This window comes from Macaca thibetana, chromosome 13, assembly GCF_024542745.1.
Source record: "Macaca thibetana thibetana isolate TM-01 chromosome 13, ASM2454274v1, whole genome shotgun sequence".
NCBI classification, from domain to species: Eukaryota; Metazoa; Chordata; class Mammalia; order Primates; family Cercopithecidae; genus Macaca; species Macaca thibetana.
Window position 1 is genome coordinate 36,489,295 of NC_065590.1, and position 23,428 is coordinate 36,512,722.

Below are 23,428 nucleotides of genomic sequence, written 5' to 3' on the forward strand. Positions count from 1 at the left end.
AAAAGAAAAAAAGTTACATAAGTATAGTGGTTGGAAATGGAATGGATCAAATAGGCTGTACTCTTTTGGGGTTTTGTTGTTGTTTACGGTGGGAGTGTGTGAGGTTTCTGTCCACAGAGACCAAGCCTGAGGTCATCTCTTACCAAACATCTTTCTTCTGAGCATCTTCTGACTTCTCTAAATGATTATTTTGTCTCCTTCCTCCTTATTCCTTTTTAATGATAAAACGTGAGACAGTAACATGATTTTTCTTGCACAGATTAAGTCTAGATTCCTGAAGGCCAGTCTTCTATAACACTACAATTCTGTCTGTGAATAAAACACTAAAAATAAAAATTGGTTAAGCTTTAACTGTGTTTATAATGTTGTGGGGTTTTAATTTTAAATGGTTGTGTTCAAACTCTAAAATGCTCACTTCATGAAATTTGAAAATTTATAAAAGAAAGTAATTGTGCATAATTCGACCACTCTCTTACATCTCAGCTCTTTCCTCTTGAATATAATCTTGATTGAAGGGCTTTTATCTAAGGACAACCAAAATCATCTGTACAAAACTCAGAGGGAATAGGAAAGAGAGTCACATTTTTGTCATGGGACATAGTCCCAACTACAAATTCACTTCTATGTTTTTAAGACTGTTGAGCTTTGCCTTAAATTTACCTCTGTATTCTTCAGTTTTCTCACTTAAAATGAGGAGTATCCTTCTTCCACCCACACTGCATCTGCAAACTACAGATGAAAAAGGCACCTGTCAAAAGTTCTGAGGACATAAAATGTTCTAGAAAAACAATCATCCCAATAGTGCTTATATGTGCTCAGTGTAGAGGGTTTAAAGGGATTATGGTTCAAAGACTCAACAAGAGGAAGCATTTTTTCCTAAGGGTGGATTGAGAATTTCCTGCCAACCACTTTACCTAACAATTTTGATACTTATAAGGAGAATAGAGGCACACAGAGACTGCAAAGGCAGGTAGCCCTGGGCTGTAACGGGGCTGCTCCTCCAACAAAGCCAGAACAGAATTCCCCATCCAGCAGGACTGGCCTCCAGTTCCCAGAGCCATTCACATTCTCATTCAAAGCCAGCTGATGAGAGCCAAACATAGACCTCCTTGTTTACTTTGTGAATGGAACTTGGAAGTAAAGTATTTTCCAAATGCTGGTTGACACCAAGAGGATGTAATTACAATAAGGGGCTTTCTGGTTTGAAGATATGAAAGAAGGAAATGATTTGTCTCTTTGAAATCAAATTATCACATATTAAAAGAAAAGGGGGAGGCTTAGCTTCCAGTCCGCAAATCAAAATCATGACCTGTAATTTTCTTTTTTTTTTCTTAAAATTACTAAGACCAAGGTAGGGATAGAAGAAGCCGCCTGGGAGCTGGAGAACGGGGTCATGAGGAGGAAGAGGAGCTTAGTGGGAGAGAGTGTGATCTTCGTCCAGCATATTTCCCATCTATTTCCGTTGCATTTTAATCCATAATGAATGTAAAATGGTGATTGGCAAGCTGCTTGTGGAGTCTCACACCTGCCTCTCTCCTCCTTATGCCTTTTGGGGGAGGTAGTGATGTTCCCAGGGGGAGTTGGGGTACAGGTAAGAGGCCAAGTTGAAATATGTATGTCGTGCATCTTTAGATGGATACAATCTCTGGTTTTAGCCTTCACTTAACATGATTCCATTGAGGTTTTATTTTCATTTCCCAGAGCCTATTTGCTAATTAAAGCCCTTTGCCTTGGGACTCTTAGCCCTTTTAATTCCAAAATACCCCTAAATTTTCCTGTTAATTCCTGATTTGTTTATTTTCCAAATGAGAGTAATCTTGAGTGTGTGGAAGATGCCCACAAGGACTTCTTAACTCTCAACTCTCTCACACACACACATGCCCTCTGAAGTGTCAGTGTGCTGTATTAGAAAGGGCGAGAGCTTTAGAGGAAACCAACCATGCATTCTGGTTTCAGCTCTGCCATTTGCTGACTTCACAGCATTGAACAACCTTAAACCCCCTGAGCTCCACTTTCCTCATCTGTAAGATGAGATAGTGAGGATCCCCTTGCAAGATTTTTGTGGGAATTAAATAGAATTCTCTCTATAAAATGCTGGGCATAGCACTTGCAGTAAGTGAACAATCTAATAGTAGCTGCTACTAATAATATCATCATCATCATCGCAGTCCAACCTCAGAAAATTCTACATTGGGTTAAAAACTCTAAGACCAGGTACTTTAGATGGAATTGAAAGCTGGCAAAATACTTCTGTGTTCATATTATCTGATTTTCTTCTCCCTGTTGGAAAAGAAAAAGGTACCAAAATGATGCAAACTCTGCTTTTGCCTTCAAAGTAAGTGTGATGAACCCCACTGGGCTTCTCTGACTATATCTGTTTTCCCAGTACACACACACACACACACACACACACGCGTGCACACACACACACACGGCTGCTGAGTTATCAATAACCAGTATCTTTGTAGGAAAGTAGAAACTAAATTGTCTGCTTCTTTACCAATACCTTTGTTTGAATTTGGTTCCATCACATCTGATGCCCCTTGAGTTTTTCCCAAAGGGAGAAATGGTCAGAGGGAATTAAAATGGCTCAGATATTCCCTTAGGTTTCCCCTACAGCATCTTGTTTGAAGCTGCAAAAGCAATTCAGAAGTCCATCTTAGGCCTGCTCTGAGCTCCTGGATAAGAGCACTTTGTAGCCCAGAGGTTCCTGCCCTTAGTGGAAGGCCTGAGAGCATCTCATGTTCCAGCCACCACCCTACTTCCAGCAGCTCTTCAATTAACCATCATCCCTGGACATGTAGAAATCTCTTTTGCATCTGTATTTTCAACCACTGCTCCCTTGTGTGAATAATAAGTTCCATATGTATAGTTCCCCACTCCTCCCCCAAATAACTTCCTCTTGTTTCTCCTGAAAGTGCCCCTTTCTGATTCCTAGAAGATGTTCACAAGTGAAGTGTTCCCCTTCCTCACTGCAGTGTGATCTGTGGGTTGGGATCATGTGCCTTCTCAGCATTTGTGTTTCTGGACTTGAATAGCATCCTAATTTTCTATAGCTCTTCAGTCTCTCAATGTCAGAGAAAACCGGGACCAAATTTCAGTTCTACTACATTCCAGGTACATGTCCATTGACAGGGTTATCTAAGCTTCAGTTTTGTTTTCTTATCTTAAAAATAGAGACTAATAGTGCTAACCCCACGGGGTGGTTTTGATGTTTAGTGAGATAATATGGAGTCCCTGCCCTTCAGTGGGGATGGAGGGGTGGGTAGGATCTAAAGTCAGTGTATGATCAGGGAAAGTTAAAACGCAAATAGAGTCAAATTTCTTCAATATTGGAAAAGATCACTGAAGAGCTAGTAGATTTTCCAGGGATTATGTTATAGGAAAAATATGTTCTCTTTTAAGCATAGAAATTCTCTCAGTAAATTGAGAATCTGGGGTTGGGGGATGGTAGAGACAAAAATGGCCCTGCCGCACCCCACCCAGCTGAACAAGCGGAACAGCGAGAGAACTGTAGCACTGTAGTTACCTTTCTCTCTTTCACTGCTGAACTACAATGAAGGCCCCTTCTCTCTTAAACGATGGTACTGCAAAGCTAAACTCTGTTTTCAAATGGTTTTATATCCATCATTTAAAAGATATTCAGTGTTCTTGGGTTTAATAATGAATGAGTTGCATAATTATATTTATCTCATCTCCACCATCCCACACTCCCCCCTCTAAGACAGCAACATTGAATTCCCCTCATTAGTTGGTAACACTTGAGATCAATTTCCTACTGTTAATGTGACGGGGATTCCTTTTCCGTAATCCTGCTGACATCCCCGCTCATTTGAAAACTCTCTTGTTCTTCTGCCCGCACACACCACCCCAGGAAATACCCCTATCAATCAGTTTCCTCGATGGGGCGATGGGGCGTTGCTCCCTCTGCAAAGGTCAGTGGCAATGCCACACCAGATGCTAACAGTGCTCTTCCTCTTCAGGATCATTCACAAAAGTAAGAATCATTCTCACCTGCCCCCACCCACATGCCCAGGGGAGCAGGGCCCCCGCTCACCAAGTCTCTCTGGACAGGCACTGGGTTCTAGACCATTTACTTCTCTAAGCTCTGGCTTAGCAGTTCTGCCACCCGAGTGTAAGCCTCTGCACCAGCCTCTCCTTCACTCCATAGCTGCCTTTGCAGGTTCACGCATCGCCTCCTGAGCTTGGAGTGCCACCCTTGTAAACTGGGCCGGCTGCTGCCCTGAAGCCAGCCTCCCATGCCAGAGCTGAGTCCAGAGCCTTGGGTGACTCCAGCCTGGCCTCGGGGTGCAATGGAGGCCTTGATACCTGGGAGTATCAGACTTACACCCCCTCAGCTTCCCCAGTAGCTACTGCTGACTCCCATCTTTACTAAATTAATCTACTGCCTTTTCTCCTAGACATCCAAAAAGTATTAGTTGGCTTTGCCATTGTTAGTATCTGAAGACAAAATATTTAGTCCCAGGTCAGAAACTTTGGCTGAAAGTTCCTACTAAAAAGCCAGACGTCATGATTAAATTGTTAGAAAGTTAGCTATGATATTTGAGGAAGTTATGAAATGGCTATAAATGATGTAAGTTCTGCAATGGGCAAACGTGTTCACAACTTTTGACATCTGGGGAAGAGAGTTAAGAGCCACGGGCTCAGCCGGCTCCCACTGACCAGCACAGCATGAAGTCCAATTAGGGCTGCTTTTAAAGGGGGTGATTGTGCTCAGTGGTGTGGATGCTGCTCCCACGGGAGCAGGGCTGTTGGAAGGAGCTGTCCAGATGGCTGTCTCCCTGGCTGCTCTGAACTGCGGAGACCCCTCCTGTGAATTGGATGGGGGATTTCCCTGCCCCTCAATTGCTATTCCAGACCCTCTTCCTGTAAGTGGGGTTGGGCTCCAGGCCCTATTAGTGGGTCTGTGGTCTCTGGGCAAAGCTTTCACAGCTTCCCCAGAGAGCAGTGGTGTCTGCAAGATGTGCGTTTGGTTAACATGCTGGAGGGGCCTCTCATAAATTTCATGGCAACAGGAACTGAGTGGCTTTGAAACTCCAGCTGCTGGTGGGCTCGATATGAGGTCTGTTCCAAAAACTGGAACATTTGCTTTTCCTATCATCCGCCCTGAGTGCTACTCAGACCTGGTGTCTGGAGGAGATGCGCCAGAGTCCTGGGGGCCAGCGCCAGTCCTTCTCTGCCCTCAGCTGGCACATCTTGAGGAGACTTTCTTTGGACATTCCCTGCTGGCCTTTGCCACCTTCCTTTTCTAAGTGATTCTTTTTTTAAAATTTTAAGTCTCTAGGCCTTTCCTTCCCTCACTCACTATTTTCCTGAATTTTCAGAAAAAAAAAAAATAGAGTGGGAAAGGGAGAGTGAAGGGAGGTAGAGAAAAAATAGGAAGAGAGAGAAAAGCAGGAAGAAAAGAAAGAGGCAGACTCAGAGACTGAGAGAGAGGCTGAGAGAATCATTCTTAGGAAACATACAAGGAATTTGGGAGTTTCCTTGTAATGCTCATTTTTATAAAATAACTAGAGGCAGTTTTGCCCCCCAAGGAGGAGATTGTGCTCTAAGTTACTGAGCAAACCGTTGCCCATTGACAAGGTTATCTAAGCTTCAGTTTAGTTTTCTTATCTAAAAAATGGAGACTATTTAGGTTAAAGCAGGCCGCCTACCCTGCCTCGACTTGGGGGATGATGTAAGGAAAGCCCCTGGCACTTAGCCAGCACTCAGTAAGTGACACCCCTGTCCCTGCCCTCCCCCACCTTCCCCAAAGTGTCTTTCATAGGAATAGCCTTGTCTGCCTGGGCCGACCCTGCTGCGGTATTGGGGGTGTTCTTTGCTGAGTCTGCGAGGATCTAAGACAAACACCTTTAAAGGCCCCCAAATGAGAACAGTGACTCACCCTCACTTGTTGCAGGTGGTTTTAGTAAAGCACATCAGCTCACAAGGCACCCTAGGGACACACAAGCCCCAGTGCCGCCCTCCTGCAGCTGGCTCACCCGAAGGGTGCACAGGAAGAGCAGAGTGGCCACAGTGTGGCTTGCCCTTGGGACTGTGGTTTGACCCACTCCTCCCTGTCCACTTACGTCTCAAGTTTGAATCACATCCCCTATTAGAAAACCTGTGACAAGCTCCAAAGCTGCCGAATATGCTGGTGGAAGCAGAACCCGTCCTGCACATGGTGCACATTGAACTCCTCTGGGTGGCGGGGGCAGGACAGCACCCTGTGCAAAGAGCCTCGAACTTGAATTAAATGCTTGTTTTTAAGATGTTTGGTTATATGGGGGGGGCAAGGCAGCGGGGGGAGAATGCACATAAGAGAATAGAAAGAGTGAGCTTAGGTGCGTGTTCACGTGCAGCGTGTACTTACATGGTTCTCTCTACATGGTGGATTACAGATGGGTTTTATTCTCTAATATGGTATTTATTATATATTGATTTATTTTAATTTCCTAAAATGTATCACTTTTGTAATGAGAAAATGTTTTGAAACTTGAAAAAGTTTCAAGAGTGAATGTATCATGGTTGTAGTTAGGTAAAGGGTTTTTTTTTTTTTTAAATAACCTTTTGATGATAGTCCACTAGCATCAAGCTCCCTTCATCCTCTCTGACCTTTGGGCTGAGGCAGACAGGTGGAATTACGGAGGACCAGGAGCTTGCACCCTAAGCCTCAGGTTTGTTTCCACTCTGGTCTCTGAATACACAGAGCGAGACCACCACGTGTCATCTGCCATCACTGTTACTGTTGCATGGAGTTTCTTCACAGCTTGGACTCTTCTGGCTTCTTAGTGAGCTGTGTGAAGTGAAGGAACTGATGGTTTACACTGGCAGATGCTTCCTTGGGAAATTGTTCAGGATGTCATCCATCATAGCACATGAAGCCCCCTTCAAAAACACCCACAAAAGAAGAGAAGTTGCTCTCTGACCATTGCTCTCCAACCATAGACTTAGGGAAAGCTGAGCCTGTCCAGCTTGTGCAGAACAGGTATATATATTCCTATCTAATGAACCTTATACATCCTTGCTAAGACTGCCAGGAGGCATAGAGTTAGATTTGTCCCTCAGCTTCGGTACATGCGTGTGATTTTCTAATACCCATCTTTGTGTATTAACCTGGTGCCTGTTTTGCTCATTGCTACTCCTTACCTTTACTTTCCTTTGTCCCAATCTCTCCTTCCCTCTCTCACTGCCTGCTTGTCTGTTTTTTCCTGTTTCCCTCCCTCCCCTCTTCTCCTTCTCTTCCTTCTCTCTCTCATCGCTCTCATAACCGACCCCCCATGTCTCTATACTCTGTCTCCCTTCCTGTCTCCTTCCCTCCTTCTTCCCTTTTATATCCCTGTCCCCCGTCTCTCTCCTTCTCTCTCTTTCTCCCACACACACTTCTTTCTCGTTTGCATTGCCTTTTTATGGTACCTATTTTTATAACACCTCCTCATGTCATTTATAAGAAGAGGCAAAGGTATCCATCAGTAGGGGTTAAATGAGACCATAGCAGAGTCCACCATTCACCCATCAGTTTTGGAGGAGAGTGTTCCAAAACAGATCCCAAGTTTTCTCTGTCTTTGAGTGTATTTCTACTGACCTAATACTTTACTACGAAGAACTTCAGCGGATTTAAGGCTTTAGAATCACACAGGAGTTTGAAGAGCTGGAAGATAATCAACTCCAAAAAGGACCCTGGCCTTTCTACTTTTCCAAGAGCCCATTTATCCTTTGCTTCTGTGTAACACAAGCCTGCATCTCAAACATTAGTGTGCATCAGAATCACCTGCAGGGGGCCAGACATGGCGGCTCGCACCTATAATCTCAGTACTTTGGGAGGCCGAGGCAGGCGGATCACCTGAGCCCAGGAGTTTGAGACCAGCCTGGGCAATGTGGTGACACTCCGTCTCTACTAAGATACAAAAATTAGCTGGGTGCAGTGGCATGTACCTGTTAATCCCAGCTACACCAGAGGCTGAGGTGGGAGGATGGCTTGAGCCTAGGAGGTCAAGGCTGCAGTGAGACATGAACGTGCCACTGCACTCCAACCTGGATGACAAAGTGAGACCCTGTCTCAAAAATAAATAAATAAATCACCTGCAGGGCAAACGTTACAGTATAGCAATTCTATTTCAATAGGCCTGACTTTAAAAAATCACCTGGCAAGCTTGTCCCACAGATTTCCGGGCCCCACCCCAGAGATCCTGATTCAGAAGGTATGGGCTGGGTAGGGGTGGCAGACAGACTCAGGGGAATGTGAAGCTGTCTGTCCGCAGATCACACTTGGAGGAACCCAGCTCAAAGCCCTGACAAGGGATTTCCTCTAGCCGCTTGGAGGTGGTGGTTTAAACGGCCTTTTGTGGAGCCTGTCAAAAGCCTTTTTGAACATGTACATCAAATGAGATCCACTAGCCCAGCAGTCCCCAACATTTTTGGCACCAGGGACCAGTTGCATGGAACACGATTTTTCCACAGACTTGGGAGGGGTGCTGGTTTCAGGATGATTCCAGCATGTTACATTTATTGTGTACTTTATTTCTATTATTATTACATTATGATATTTAATGAAATAATTATACAACTCACCATAATGTAGAATCAGGAGGAGCCCTGGGCTTGTTTCTCTGCAACTAGACAGTCCCATTTGGGGGTGATGGGAGACAGTGACAGATCATCAGGTATTAGATTCTCATAAGGAGCACACAGCCTAGATCCCTCACATGCACAGTTCACAATAGGTTTCCCGCTCCTATGAGGATCTAATGCCCCTGCTAAACTGACAGGAGGCGGAGCTCAGGTGGTAATGTGAGCAATGGGAAGTGGCTGTAAGTACAGATGAAGCTTTGCTGCCTTGCCGGCTTGCATCAGGCCTCCGGGGTCTAGCCCCTTCATCTCTCTGTGTTTGCTCCTTGACACATTCAGTGAGCACAGAGAAGCCAGTTATGCAAACTACAGCAGACCCTTCCTGTCTCAATTCAACATCCAGCATCTACTGTTAGCCAGTGACTGGGCCCGTTCATCAACCACTCAGGCCAAGCACATGCAGGTGACTGTAACCAGTCCAGGCAACTGGACCCAGCAGTCCTGCAGACTCCTGCTCAGAGGAGAGTCCGGCAGCCCCCAGTCGATATCTCCACCTGGCTTTGGGCTTCTCTGCTTGTCCTCAGGTGTGAAAGACAATAACTGTCATTAAGGGATAAAGGGGACACTTGGTCTTTTAGTTACACCTCACTGAATGTATGGGGGGATTACATACTGTAGTGGTTTTACCACATGTGGATATTCATTCATATCTTGGGATTGTCAGTGTTGACAACAGGAGAGCTAACAGCTGAGTGTCATACCAGACAATCTCTTGAGTACAGAACTTAACAAGCATTACCTCATTCAACCGCAGAGGCACCAAGGAGGCAGGGGGACCCGCTGTCTTGTAACTACAGAGGCAGGCTAGGAGAGGCCAGCTGCTTCAGGTGGCAGAGGCAGGATTCAAACCCGTGCCTCTGACTCCAAAGCCCATGCTTTTAACCACTACACAATGTGTCTCCTTCAATGTCAAGGATTCTATTGTATTTTTAGCCTCTGCTTTCCCCCCCTGGAATTATGGGATTTCTAAAATGATGAGACTTCTAGAAGCAGCTGATGAATAGAAAGATAGCAACAGGAGTTTAATATTTAGAGATGGTCTAAAATCTCCCAAGATATGAAATGTTCTGTCATTTCTCAGAGAGCAAGAGCTCCAGGAACATGGTTTTTTTTTTCCTCAAAAAAAAAACTAAGTGGGAAAGACCCACTCCTGAAATACCCAAAATACAAGCATAAGAGGACCTGTTGAAAGGAGCGATGGAGACTGTATCGATGGAGCTGTCCTGAAATAGCGACATACCATGCCTCAAATTTACTTTGGACAAAATGGGAGTGGAATAAAATAAGCCCAAAGTGCTGCCTGGTCAGCAGGTCTGTTGTGCATGATGGTGCTCCTGAATTGGCTGGCTATTTTTATTCCCGTCTGAAAGCCAAGGATGGAAAACCCTGAGAGGTTTGGCGACCACCCCAATCTCGTGAGAGTCATGGTACTAGGGCTCTGAGTAGGACCGTCTCAGGCCCTACTCTGCTCTTTTTTCTCTCTCCCCATTATGGGAAAGAGAAAAGAATTTCCCAACACTGACTGTGCTGCTCTCACATGGGTTTCTTGCTTTAAGTAATCTTTTTTTAAATTATTTAATTTTTTTAAGTTCCAAGGTACATGTGCAGGATGTGCAGGTTCGTCACATAGGTAAATGTGTGCCATGGTGGTTTGCTGCACATAACAATCCATCACCTAAGTATTAAGCCCAGCATGCATTAGCTCTTTCCCCTAATGTTCTCTCCACTCACCCTCCCCCAAAAGGCCCCAGTGAGTGTTATTGTTCCCCTCCATGTGTCCACGTGTTCTCTTTGTTCAGCTCCCACTTATAAGTGAGAACATGCAGTGTTTGGTTTTCTCTTCCTGCTTTAGTTTGCTGAGGATAATGGCTTCCTGTTTCATCCATGTCCCTGCAAAGGACATGATCTCATTCCTTTTTATGGCTGCATGGTATTCCATGGTGTATATGTATCACATTTTCTTTATTCAGTCTATCATTGATGGGCATTTGGGTTGGTTCCATGTCTTTACTATTGTGAATAGGCCTGCCATGAACATACGCATGCGTGTATATTTATAATAGAATGATTTATATTCCTTTGGGTATATACCTAGTAATGGGGCTTTAAGTAATCTTTATAGCCTTATCACTCCTAATCTTACCAAGAGAAGCCCTGCTACCATTTTCGTGCATGTCCTTCCCAGACTCCTTCATGTCTAATTTCTATTTGTGTTGTTTTGTTTTGCTTTTAAGGAGGATCATCCTATACAGACCTTACTGGAAACCCATTTACTTCACTTACTGTATATCATAAGCACTTTTGTATCATTAACTCTTCCGCTTCTGCATCAATTTAATGGTTACAGAATATTCTTTTGTACCTTTCTCTTCTCTTGCTTTCAAAACAGATTCTTATGAAAGCTATCTAAAAAAAAATCACTGTCACTTTGCAAAAGTGAAATTAGGTGGCTCTTGGGTTGAAATAGTAAAATTGCTCTGTTATCTTTGAATTACCTTAGTTTGGGGGGAAAATTGTTTTGCTGTCTACAAAAACGAAAAGCTGGAAAGCATGCTATACAGGAGCTCTAGGCCTGTCCTAGGCTTTAGGAAGTAAGTGAGAGCCGAGGAGGGGGTGCCCCAGGTGACAACCCAAAGTCCCAGCCATCGGGGGCTCCACCTTCTTGACTGGTAGGGTGGGAGGCGTGGGGTGTGCATGTCAGCTGTTCCTGGATCTGAGCCCCGCATCTTTCCTCTCCCCAGCAGACCCGCCCGTGGCTGCAGCAGTGGTGTCCCATTTTAATGACTGCCCAGATTCCCACACTCAGTTCTGTTTCCATGGAACCTGCAGGTTTTTGGTGCAGGAGGACAAGCCAGCATGTGTGTAAGTATCCTCTGTTCTCCTGGAGTTCTGGGGCGGGTTCAGTCTGACATCCAATTAGAAGAGCATTTACCTCCACAAGACTTGCCAGAGGCCCAGAGACCCTTGGAACCAGATGTGTCAGAGGATTGGAACAGTGAACTGAGGGACACCTTTTTCAAAACCAGCTGGGTAAAAATCCAGGTTCCAGGGCACCCAGCCCACAGCCACTGAGGTAGAACCCCCGGAAGTTCAAGCCTGGGGCTCTGCATTTTTAACAAGAATCTCAGGTCACTCATGGGTCCAGTAAAGTCTGAAAATTCTTGGATTCAAATTTAATTCATAACTTAGAATTTCTGGAGCACAAGACACTGGGATGGATACCTTTGAGTGGCCAAAGTCTCTAAGACGTGGTCTCTGGCCTCCAGCATCCTCACAGTCCAGGTCATAAAACAAGCCAGAAGCACAGGTGAAGGGCTAGTGTACATAAATGGTAACAGAACCAGGAGCAATTTAGAAATAAAGATGCAGGACATGCATGGTGGTCTCCACACCTGGCTGATCATCATCCTCCTTGGGGGGCTTCTCGAAGTATTACTGAACCCTGCTCTGACCTACGGAATCAGAATCTCAAGGAGTGGGAGCTGGGAATCACATTAGTTCAGAGCCACGGTGATTGCCACAGTCAGCCAGGTTGGGGAAGAAAGTCACTCGAAGAAAGCTCCCCAGAGCAGGTGTTAGGGTTAGACCAGCTGGAGAGAGTAGAGACGTTGTTCCAGGCCTCACATGCTCGGGGGACCTGCTACTGCAGATCAGCGTGGCTACACCAGGGAGACAGAGAGGAGACCAGCTTAGAGACAAATTGGCGGCCAGAGCCTGTTGAAAGCTGTCTTTATTCTTTAGGCAATGGAAGTCATGTGAGTTTCAGAAAGACATATTTAAAGACCATCAGTCTGTCTATAATAGAATACTATTGGGGGACCTATATTGAACCTTGGCACTATGACATTTGGAGCTGGGTGGTTCTGTTATGGAAACTGACCTGTATACTGAAGGGTGTCAGCAGTATCCCTGGCTTCTATCTACTAGATGCCAGTAGCACCACTATCCCTGGCTGTGCCAATCAAAAATATCTCCAGACATTGTCAAATGTCCTCTGCAGGGCAAAACTGACCCCAAGTCAAGAGTCACGGATCCATATGAAATTGCCGTTTTTGTAGGTCAAATATGGTTGAGGATCAGCAATTTCATACTCATCGTTAATAAAAACTGGCACCTATTAAGGTTTTGGCTTCATGTCAAGTACTGTTTGAAGTACAATCCATGTGCTAACTCATTTAATCATACTGACCCCATGAAGAAGAAAGAGAGGCTATACCCAGCTCACATAGCAGGGCCTGGACTCGAACCAGCCTCTCTGGCTCCTGAAGCCGAGTTCTTAGCTATGATGCTTAAGGCCATCAGATGCATCAGCCCAGGAGCCTGGGGACCAGGAGAGCCTGCTGCAGTAGGCGGTGTGGGCAGGGCTTTCCTCTGCCTGAGGTGCAGCTGTGTGAGCCTGAGCAGGCCCCTCAGGGTGCCTCTGAGCCTCACCTGGAGAGGAAGAAGGAGAGGCACACTGGCCACCCTCCTCCTCGGAACACCGCAGGGCTAAGAAACTCCTCCAGATGACAGGCCTCCACACCCTGTTAATACAAAGCACGATGATGATGATAGACACTGTCATTATTCATGATTATCATTCTTATTAATAATTAACATACTAGGGGCCCCTGGGGGACTGATGGGGCTGTTTTCATTGGTGCCCTGGTCATTGTGGAAAAACACTGGCCCTGAAGGAAGTTTGCCCTGGTGACCCAGATACCAGAAAGCTTCCCTGTGCAACAGGCAGAAGGTACTCTCCCACCAGCCACGTCCAGGGCTCGGCCCAGAATCAAGTATACAGGCCTCTTGTGCACTGGGCTATGAGTTTAGAGAGTCCTTTTTGGAGAAAAAGGCAGGTCTTTACCAAGTTCTGACCCAAAGTGAGTCAGAAGCTCAGTTTTTCTCCTCAGGTGTCCTCCCCACCAGATCAGGGCTGGTGTAAACTTTCCAAGAGCTGGCAGCCAGGCAAGTCAAGCCACAGCCACCTGTGTGGCAGAGAAGTCCCCTCTTCAGTGTTGGAAGCCTCCTGAACGCTGGGGTGGGTGACTGCTCTCCCACTCCCCTCAGTCCCAAGCCCTGCTCTTGGCCCAAGGGAAATATAACTGTCCATCACATTCACACACCCTTACACTTTGCTAATCAGGGTGATCGGCCATCTCTCCACATTCACATCATATACATTACTATTAGTAATAATAGTAAGTGCTCAATAAAAGCTTAGTTGGTGGCAGGCTGGTACCCAGCACTCTGCCTACCGTAACCATGGATCCCTCACAACTCCCCTCTCAAGCAGGGATTATTACCCTTGTTGTATAAGTGAGAAATCTGGGGTTCAGAGAAGTTGAGCAACTTGCCCAGAGTCCCAGAGCTGGTAACTGGCAGAGGTGGGGTTCAGTCCCATCATTCCAGCGCCAGAACCCATACTCCCAGCTGCTGCCCAGAGGGTGCTGTGCCTCCGCTTGGCAAAATTCACCTCAAACCACTCAGCTCTTTTGTTTCCAGGCATCTTCCCCCTGCAAATTAACCCTCCTCCTAAGAAAGGTCAGGGTCATCCCCAAGCCCAGTCCCCTGACCACAGACTCTTAACAGGTTTTTCCTATGGGCCAAGTGCAGGGCTACAGAGACAGCTGAGACATACTTGCATTTGGAAAAGCTGACCATCTTGGGGGAGCCACAGCCATGCAAGCAATTACACCTCTTTGCCTCATTTTCCCCTCTGGATCTTGATGGCCCAGGGATGGTATTCAGTCTACAGAAATGCTTTATGTGGCAACAGATAATGAGCCACACTGTTCTTAGGTGACTTTAATCAGTTGTCAGCATTTTAGAAGTCAGATTTCACATTTCCATGCAGACGTCCGTGTCCTCTTGAATAAGCAGAATGGCAACACCGGGCCTGAACTTCCAAACGCAGCTCCTCAGCTGGGACTCACTCAGGTGTGCCGCCCCAGATAGGGCTCGCCCTCTCCAGCCCTTCATTCCCCACCTCTCCCCAAAATTCCCGACAGCAACATGGAACATTGGTCCCTGATCCCCTATTGCCCTGCTGCTCTGCTTACACCAGCCCGCTTGGCTCACTTTGCCATCCACGGGACCCCTTGGGGCTTGCATGTGTTCAGCCCTGGGACAGGCCCCTCTGCAGCACTCCTTACCCCCCTGATGGCTTGTGAGCTCTGGGAAGACAGAACCATACCTTATCCCTTTTTGTATTTATAGTACCCAAAAGAATGTTCTAATTAATGAATTCCCTCTAGACCAGAAACACTTGAGTGCATGTAGAGAAAGCAGAACATTCTGTCCCTGCTCCTGTGACTTGCCCAGCCTTGGGAAGCTGACACACACATCCTGGTCAATAAACCTGCAAACCCTGAGGTCAGGCCCCATCTGTCATGGCCTCATCAAGCAAACCCACAGGGAGCCAGGATTCTAGTCTCCAGAGGGAGCCCTTTCTAATAAACTCCGTCTTCCATAAGAACAACAGTCTTTAGGTTTCCAGAGAACCTAAAATGGCATCTCACACTATAAAATGAGGGAAAGAAAAAAAGTTTAAACAAATAACTAGTCACAGACTGCCAAAGGTGGTGAAAACTAGCCTTAGATATTTATGCTTCAGGTGAACCCTCGATGGTATTTTACAGCTCCCTTTAATAAATCCCCTAGCTCCCAACCACAGCAGAAAACTAATGGGAAGAGAATTTGCAAAGACAGTAAAGCTATGTAAATGCAAGGTTAGGACTCTCATCACTTTTTCCCCGAGGCAGATTCCTCACACCATTGGTCTGCTGCCTGCAGAAGCCTTCAAACAAAGGAAAGCCGTTGAAGGAAGCCACCCAGGTGACAAGTTTACCCCTGGCAACCAGTTTGAAGTTTCTCACCTGTCCCAAATGCTCCTTGGTGACCCAACTCCCTGACAAGTTTCCCACAGCAAAGTATGAAAGCAAATTCCTGTCAGCCAAGGGAAACACTCCACCTGGCCCTGGCCACAGAACATTCCAGTGGAATCTGAATAGAGTCAAACACCCAAAGAGACCTGACTGCCATCAGTTCATAGCCAGCTGCCTGTGTAACCAAGGTGGCGCCTCCCCAGAGATTAGGATTGGGGCAGTTTTCTTGTTGGTACTCGAGCCCCCTTACATAGATCTATCAGCAGGTGGTGAGGGTAGGGTTAAGAAGGATGGCATCACTCCCATCCACAGGTCTGGAGAAAGTGCAGGTCCTCCCAGAGTGGGGGTCACACACCAGGCAGGAGGACACCGCAGTTAAAGGCATGGACTGGAGGTCAGGTAGACAGAGGTAAAGTCCAGCTGAGTCTCCCATACAAATGACTTGGCCCCTTTAAGCCTCTGTTTCTTTGTGCACAAAATGAGGATACTAATACTTCATAGGATTGTAATGGGGACCCAGTGATGATAATGTATATAGAGCAATTGCTGCCTATGACAAGAGCCACTGGACTCATAAGTAATGGGACTACTTAAATTAATTGATTAAAATTTAGTTTCTCAGTCTCACTAGCCACATTTTAAGGATGTAATACCTCAGGGTAGCTAGTGGCTATTGTATTCATCTGCCCAGCTACAGACTCTGTCATGATCATGGAAAGTTCTATTAGACAGCACCAGAGAACATTCAAGCCCAGTTCCCAGCACAGCATATGAGCTCAAGTGTTTGCTATTGTGGCCGCTGTTGACATCATCACCGCAGCCAAGGGATGTTGTGAGGTCCTGCTGGAAGGAGTATGTAAGTAGGGCTGACCATACTCCAGCCCTTTCCTACCCAGCCCCCAGAGCACAGAGGTTGTAGGACTTAGTGAATCTGGTTCTTAAAAGGCTGAGAATGCGTGAGTCCAATACACGTGCCCTTGGTCCTAGTGCACCCACTGCCTCATAGCCCTGTGGAATGTGCAGCCAGGTGGGAACCAGCACCTACCTGAGGCCAAGGAGAGAACAGCAGCTGGGTCAAGTGTGATGATTCATTTGCAGCCAGGTGAGGTGACTCTTCCCACTCCTTCTGTGACTTGTGCCTAAACTAATCAGCATAGTTAAGTTTAATATTAGTAGAAGCTTGGGAAGTTTTTTTTTTTTAAGTATGTCACTAAACCTTTTTCCTTTTCCGTCATAAAGAGCAACTGAGAAGTACTCCCAATATTACAACTAGGAAGAGAAAAGATCGCCCTCCCCTGCCCACTAGAATCAGCTGAGAGCTTTAAAAATCTTGATGCTCAGGACTGACTCCTAGAGATTCTGATTTAATTGATCTAAAGGTGTGGCCTGGACATCAGGATTTTTGAAAGCTCTGCAGGCAATTTCAATGAGCAGCCAAGGTTGAGAAACATTGGTTTCACTATTAAAAACTTCATGGTGGCTCTCAACTCTGGCTGTGTCAGAATTACCTTTTGGTCCTTTCTTTAAAATGCCCTGGCCCCACTTGCAGAGAGATTTTGATCTGGGAGGTCCCAGCTGTAGGTGAGACCCACTGGGCTGCTTGGGGCTATGACACAGCGTTCTTGGAGCTCTTCTAGGTCAGGACCTGGAGTCCCAACGATGAGGCAGTTCCCCAGGTGCCTCCCGTGCCTCCCACCTTGGGGAAGTGTTCGCTCAGAAGCATGTTGGGCTCCCTCACTCTGTGGGACTGGGAGTTGAGTGTTTGCAGCTATTACACTAGAGTGATAGGCACTCTTGTTGGCATGAAGACTTTCCTAAGGGGCTGGGCCTCCTGCTGGGGTGGTTTTAAAGCAGAGCTGATTTGCAGGGGCCAGCATGCATGAATGGCAAATGTTCCTCTGGGAGAAAAAGCATGGAAAGTCAGCAAGGTGTGTCCCAGCCCAGGGAGTTGTCTCCCTTGGTGTGTTAAGATGGCAGTGTCTGAGGGCACATTTGCACCTTGCCACACTGACAGCGAGGAGACCTCGCTACAGGACAATCAGTAGCCCATCTCTTGTGTCTGATCAGGTTTGTGTTTGTCACTAAATCACTAGCCGGGGGTATCTTCCAATCCAATTTGCATTAACCCAGAAAGGTAGCCTTATTGGGTGAGACTGTTAGTTCCCAAACCTCTAGAAGCTTTTGTTTCTTCATCTGTCAAACAAGGTAAGTAATAGCTGCAACCTCACAGGTCAGTTGCGATTGTTGGGATTAAAAGAGATGATTCATGTAAGAGTTTAGCCTACTGCTTGCAGTAAATGTTACATGTTGTAATTAGCAGTTGGCTGCCACTATTTTATTTAAATGAAATTTACTGGGGTCTCCAGTATTGATGTGTTAAGTCATAGCATTTTTAGAGCTGAATAATAGGCGAGGTGCTAGAATCCCTCTTTCCCAGGGCCTGCTGGTTAGAGTAGAAACGTTTCAAGTTGTGTGAAATTGTCATGGGTTGTTCACCTTCCTATACCCTGAGACTTTCACAAAAGACTCTGCAAATCCTCATTATGGTACCCTTCGCCAGGAGAAAGAAGCACTAACCCTAACCCTAACCTTTTGCAGAGAAGTCTCACTGGCTTGTCTACAACTCCTGGTTACAAATCTGATAATCCACTCCAAAGCCCAGGCTCCCCGGCCCCATTCCCTTCAGTGGTTCACCAGAGGTTTCTGTAGAGCTAAGCCTGGCCCTGCCCTGCAAGAGCAAGAAGGCTGGGGCCAGAAGTGAAGCTGGTTGGAGAAGAGCAGTCAGAAAGGTGGGCATAGTCCTGGGGGGTTCAAGGAGGAGAGGTTAGGGAGATCAAAGTGAGCTATGGAAGAATGGATGGATGGGTGACAAAAAGGAATGTGAATGAGTCTGTAAATTACATTCTTCTGGAGAATGTGATCCTTGGAATGGAGCCTAAGGAGGAGGATGAGGAATGATAGAATGATATTGCAGGTGGAGAAGGTAGCCAGAGTTGAGATTCACAGTGGAGGGTAGTTCTTCATTCATTCTGCAGGTGTGTCCTGAGTCCCCACATGCTGGGAACTGTGCTAGGTGCAGTGTGTGGATTGGCAACAACTTGGATTGGCTGGAACCTAGGTGGGTGGGAGATAAAGTAGAGGCGTGGATTAGGGCCCTGTGGGAGAGAGGGCTAGCTATCACAGAGGAAGCGCACAACTCAGGGACCTCATCTGGAAGGTCGGAGAGCCATCTGGGTGCAGCGTGAAAACTTGAGGAGCTAGAGGGAGGGACCCTTTGCAAGATTTTCTTGAGATATGGACGGCTTAGATTTATGCACTGCCTAAGACTGTTGCTTATCACCTCTCAGCCTGGAGTCTAATCCACTCTCCGCCTCCACCTCATAGGAAAGGGCTGGTGCCTGCGGGGAGAGCTGTTTCTTGACCTTTGCCTTTATGTAATTTTGTTATTAAAATCAAAGCAAGCAAACAAACAATAAAACCCTGTCCCTGTCCCATAGCCCCCTGAGCCATTGAAAGTCACTGTTCTTATTCAGAGTTCTGTGATCCCCTCTCAGTGTGCCTGGTCTTCAAAGGCCTTTTAATCTAAAAGTGAAGGTTAGAGGCTAATTAATCAAAAGATAAACTCTTTTAAAAAGTTTAGCTATCATTGCCATGTCTAGGGGAGAAACAAAACAAAACAAAACTTTAAATCTAGCATAGGATATGGGGCCGCTCTGCTGAAGTCCCCACTGGCAGGCCGGGCGCGGTGGCTCACGCCTGTGATCCCAGCACTTTGGGAGGCCGAGGCGGGAGGATCACCTGAGGTCAAGAGCTGGAGACCAGCCTGGCCAACATGGTGAAACCCCGTCGCTACTAAAAATACAAACATTAGCCAGGCGTGGTGGCATGTGCCTGTAATCCCTGCTACTCAGGAGGCCAAGGCAGGAGAATCACTTGAACTCAGGAGACGGAGGTTGCAATGAGCTGAGATCCCGCCACTGTACTCCAGGCTGGGTGACAAGAGCGAGACTCCATCTCAAAAAAAAAAGAAGTCCCCCCTGGCAAAGGAGGTGGTGATCTTACATTTCTATTGACAATAAGAATGTTACTCCATACAAAGGGACCAGTGTCTAAGCTAAGTATCTTTTATTGAGAAGAATCACATGCTTGGGGGATTAGTGGCTCAGGGTGAGGGGATGCCTGTAGAAGAAAATGACCATCCCATCCTTATGGCCAGGGCACATCCTGAAGCACTTTTGAGACCCACTCGTGCATAGCAGGGGGCTGTGATTTAAAGATTAATGCCAAAGAACCTCTGAATGGTAGCAATACCAGGAATTACATCACCTGGTGTTGGCACCACACTGTACAGGCTACACGCACATTCAAACATGACCTTGCTTATGCCTTTACTAAGCCTGGTATGGAGGTAGACCAGGTATTGATGGACAGGAGGACACCAGGGTTCACAGGAGAGTAGTGACGTCTACAGTCCTACAGTGACCAGGTAGTAGTGCTGGGTAATCTGGTAGATACTTGAAGAACTAATTAAACTTGATGAAGAAGATAAAAAGGCAAACCACAGCCTATGTCTCCACTGGGTTCAGATGTTTTCTTTCTCATCACCAGAAATTCTGAAAATACACATTTGGTTTAAAAATAACCTGGATTTTTTATGAACTGCCAAAATGAAGCCTGTGTCATGAACACATTTACTGCCTTTATTCCTCCAGGATGTGGCACAGTCACAATAGTCATGGATTGCTTCAGGCGTAGCTTGCATCCTCAGATGACAAGGATGATTCGATTCCCCTTCCTTCTCCACATAAGCGGTGCTGCCTGCAGCAGGGACGCAGGAGGCATTTTGCTGACACCTTTCCCTCCAGTTGCAAAAGCTGGCAGGGCCCCTTTGGGCTTTACCTGCAGGCTCTGGGTCCCTCCAGGCAAGCCCTCCGTGGAGAGCTAGGGTAACAAGACCTTTTGTCAGGAGAGTGCACTGACGTTCCTTTCTTCCCCAGCTGCCATTCTGGGTACGTTGGTGCACGCTGTGAGCATGCGGACCTCCTGGCTGTGGTGGCCGCCAGTCAGAAGAAGCAGGCCATCACCGCCTTGGTGGTGGTCTCCATCGTGGCCCTGGCTGTCCTTATCATCACATGTGTGCTGATACAGTGAGTACTTGCTGCTCCTAAGGCCAGGTCCCCTGCCTGCCTCCCCTGCCAGGGACATCTGCAGTACATCCAGATAACAGGGCCACCTCAGCACAGCTTATTGCTGCGATGTCTGAGTGGTGTCAGCAAAGCTAAATGCTACTTTGATGACTGTTGGCATGGCATGGCAGCCAAGCTGCATGAAGGCCTCGTACATGCTGGGTGGATCCCCAACTAGGGGGTTCATGCACCGTGGAGGCCAGTGCAGAACCAAAGGCATGCTGGTTCTTTCCACGGTTGTGTTGGAGTCTTCAGAATAGTGATGAAGTGGGCAGGTCCTCCAGAGAGGACTGGAGACAGCTCCTAGCCTCCTTCCAGCAGCAGCAAAAGTGCTTTCTCTCTACAGAAGTCATTTTGCAAATACTAAACCATGTCGAGGGCCATTGTTGCTGTTACAGGCTGATGACCATCACTCTGTACAGCTCTTCCTCTTTGTCCACTTCTCTGCCCCTCCTCATCCTCCAAAACTCAGTTACTGTGTTGTATCTTCCACGAAGCCTCCCTGGGGCCTAGACCAGGAGAGACCTTTTCAGGTGTGTCTTGGCCCCATTTGCTTGCCCATATCTCCTGAGTGGACTGCTCTGCAGCGTCAGAGACCCTGGGAATACAGTGCAATATTCCTAGCATTTGGAACTATGCCAGATTTATTCCCTGGAAATATCTGAAGTCTGAATCTTAGGGGATTTGTTAGGTTTGTGCAAAAGTAACTGCGGTTTTCACTATTACTTTTTAAGACCAAAACCACAATTACTTTTGCACCAACCTAATATACCTGATTGGATATGCACAAGGAAGTCTCAGAACAGTTAAAGGCTGCCACTCAATTCAGTGTAGGTTAACTCATGGTGGAGACGATCAGTGGGTGGGCCCCTCTGGCAAGGTTGTGGTCAGTAGCTACATGTCGATGCAGGAAGCCAAACTTATACCCTCCAAGGTTGCCTAAGGTTTGGACAGATAAACAAACTGTCCCTTTGGTTTGTGGCTCTTGAGACATCTGAAACACATGCCCCTGGTTCTGGTAACAGTGGGGCACCCCTTAGAGTCCCAGCTTGTTGACAGTAGCCACAGCTTGCTCACATCCTTCTCCTGGACCAAGGCAGCACTGAGTGGTGAGGGATGGGGTCTGAGCTGGGTTGCCCTTTCCGTCCCCTCCAGGCAGTATCCATTCTGCCTCCAGAGGCCTTGGAAAAACATGTTTGCTGGGAGAAGACAAGTAGCTCTGGTTCAGACTGGGCCAGAGCCCAGGCTGGGCCACTCAGAAGGACCCTCCTCAAGGAGCAGGAGCAAGCTAGTGGGCTGTCAGCCTTAGTTCTCATGGCCAGTAGCTGTGTGTGCTGCCCCATCCTTCCATTGTCCTGTTTCTGTGGCCAGGAGGGTCACAGGGACTTAGGAATAAGACTGGGGGCCCATGTGGGCCTCCCCAGAGGGACCTAAGAGCTAATTTTGGCAGATTGTCTGGAAACAGGAATGATCTAGATGCCTAGACAGCATCTTTCATTTCCAGGGAGGCAGCCAGTCCCAACTCCTGTGTCTCTTCCCAGCCTTGGTCTCCCTGCCAGAGACCAAGTTCAGAATTCATGAGCCAGAGACTAAGCTCTCACTCCTGCCAGGCTGCTGGCTTCCTGGGCTTAGGGCCCTCCTGAGTTGCAGGGTCCAAGTTGGGACCAGCTTGTCCCATGCTGGAGGGATCTAGAGGCCTTGATCCCATTGCCCTGGGATGCTCCAGTCTGGGAAGTGACAAGGACAAGCCCACCTGGCTGGCTGACTGTGAGAAAGTAGTCATTGATGGCTCTGGAACCAAGGCCTTTAGAGCCCCCTGGCATGGGATGTGCTGTTTCCAGTCCAGACTCTGCAACTCAGGAGGGCCTCATGCCCAGGCACACTGCTCTGGGCTCTCAGTTTTCACCTGTGACATAAGCAGGTTGGGCGGGAAGGTCTCAGAGCCTCCTCCTAGCCCTCCTGTCCAAAGATTCAGGGGCTCCAGTAACCTGTCCAGCTTCTCACCGCAGGACAGTGCCAAGACAGGGACTGGGATGGGAATCATGAAATGCCCACTGGATACCAAGAGAGAAGCCCAGCAACAGTCTTATTTCTTCATCTCTGCCACCTGGCTCATCTTAGGAAATTTCTCCTAACTCCAGCCCTAGCCCAGGAACACATAAATTATATATGCATTAAGGTTAGAATGAGTGGAAATGAAGTTCTCCACGATATCCCAAGGGAAACGGCTGGCAGCATCTGTGGGTAACTCCTCTCTCACTCAGTGCTTTCTTTTCTCTTCTTCTTTTGGGGCTTTTTTTTTTTCTTGCAAACTCTGAAAACTCTCCATTCCTGCCCACAGAGGGAGGACTCCGGGTCACAAAGGTTTACAGAGAGGGTAGATGTTCCAAAACTAGAGAAGTTTAGTCCTGAGAGCAGGATTCAAAGCCATTGAGATCCATAACTCATTCTTCCATTTTTTTTTCCATGGGTCAATTCAGCCATCCAAGTTCTCTGTTCTGCTACTGGCAATACCAGATGAATAACCTCTTCCTAAACCCCCACAGCCATGCCAGCTGGAGGTGGCCACTTTATCCCAGTCCTTTGTCCCAATTCTGAGGCCATTACACTTGTGGAGTTACCCACCTGGTTCTTTATCAAGAAAGCCAGGTGGAGGACCAGTTCCCTCTGACGGCTGGGGAAGCTGGAGCCAGGTTGGCTTGCAGAAATGGAGCAAATACTTGAGGGCAGCCAACAGATGCTTCTGTT

General features: G+C 47.0%; 1 protein-coding gene across 2 annotated transcripts in view; it reads left to right on the top strand.

Moving 5' to 3' along the window:
- TGFA (transforming growth factor alpha) overlaps positions 1-23,428 on the top strand; it is a 108,874-nt gene that overhangs the window by 79,179 nt on the left and 6,267 nt on the right. Inside the window, exons 3-4 of one of the 2 annotated variants that reach the window (XM_050754553.1) lie at positions 11,373-11,490; positions 20,492-20,641. In XM_050754553.1, the coding sequence (XP_050610510.1) occupies positions 11,373-11,490; positions 20,492-20,641 (268 nt within the window). Of the gene's footprint in view, positions 1-11,369; positions 11,491-20,491; positions 20,642-23,428 lie in introns of both variants that reach the window. The other variant, XM_050754552.1, reaches the window with a different exon arrangement.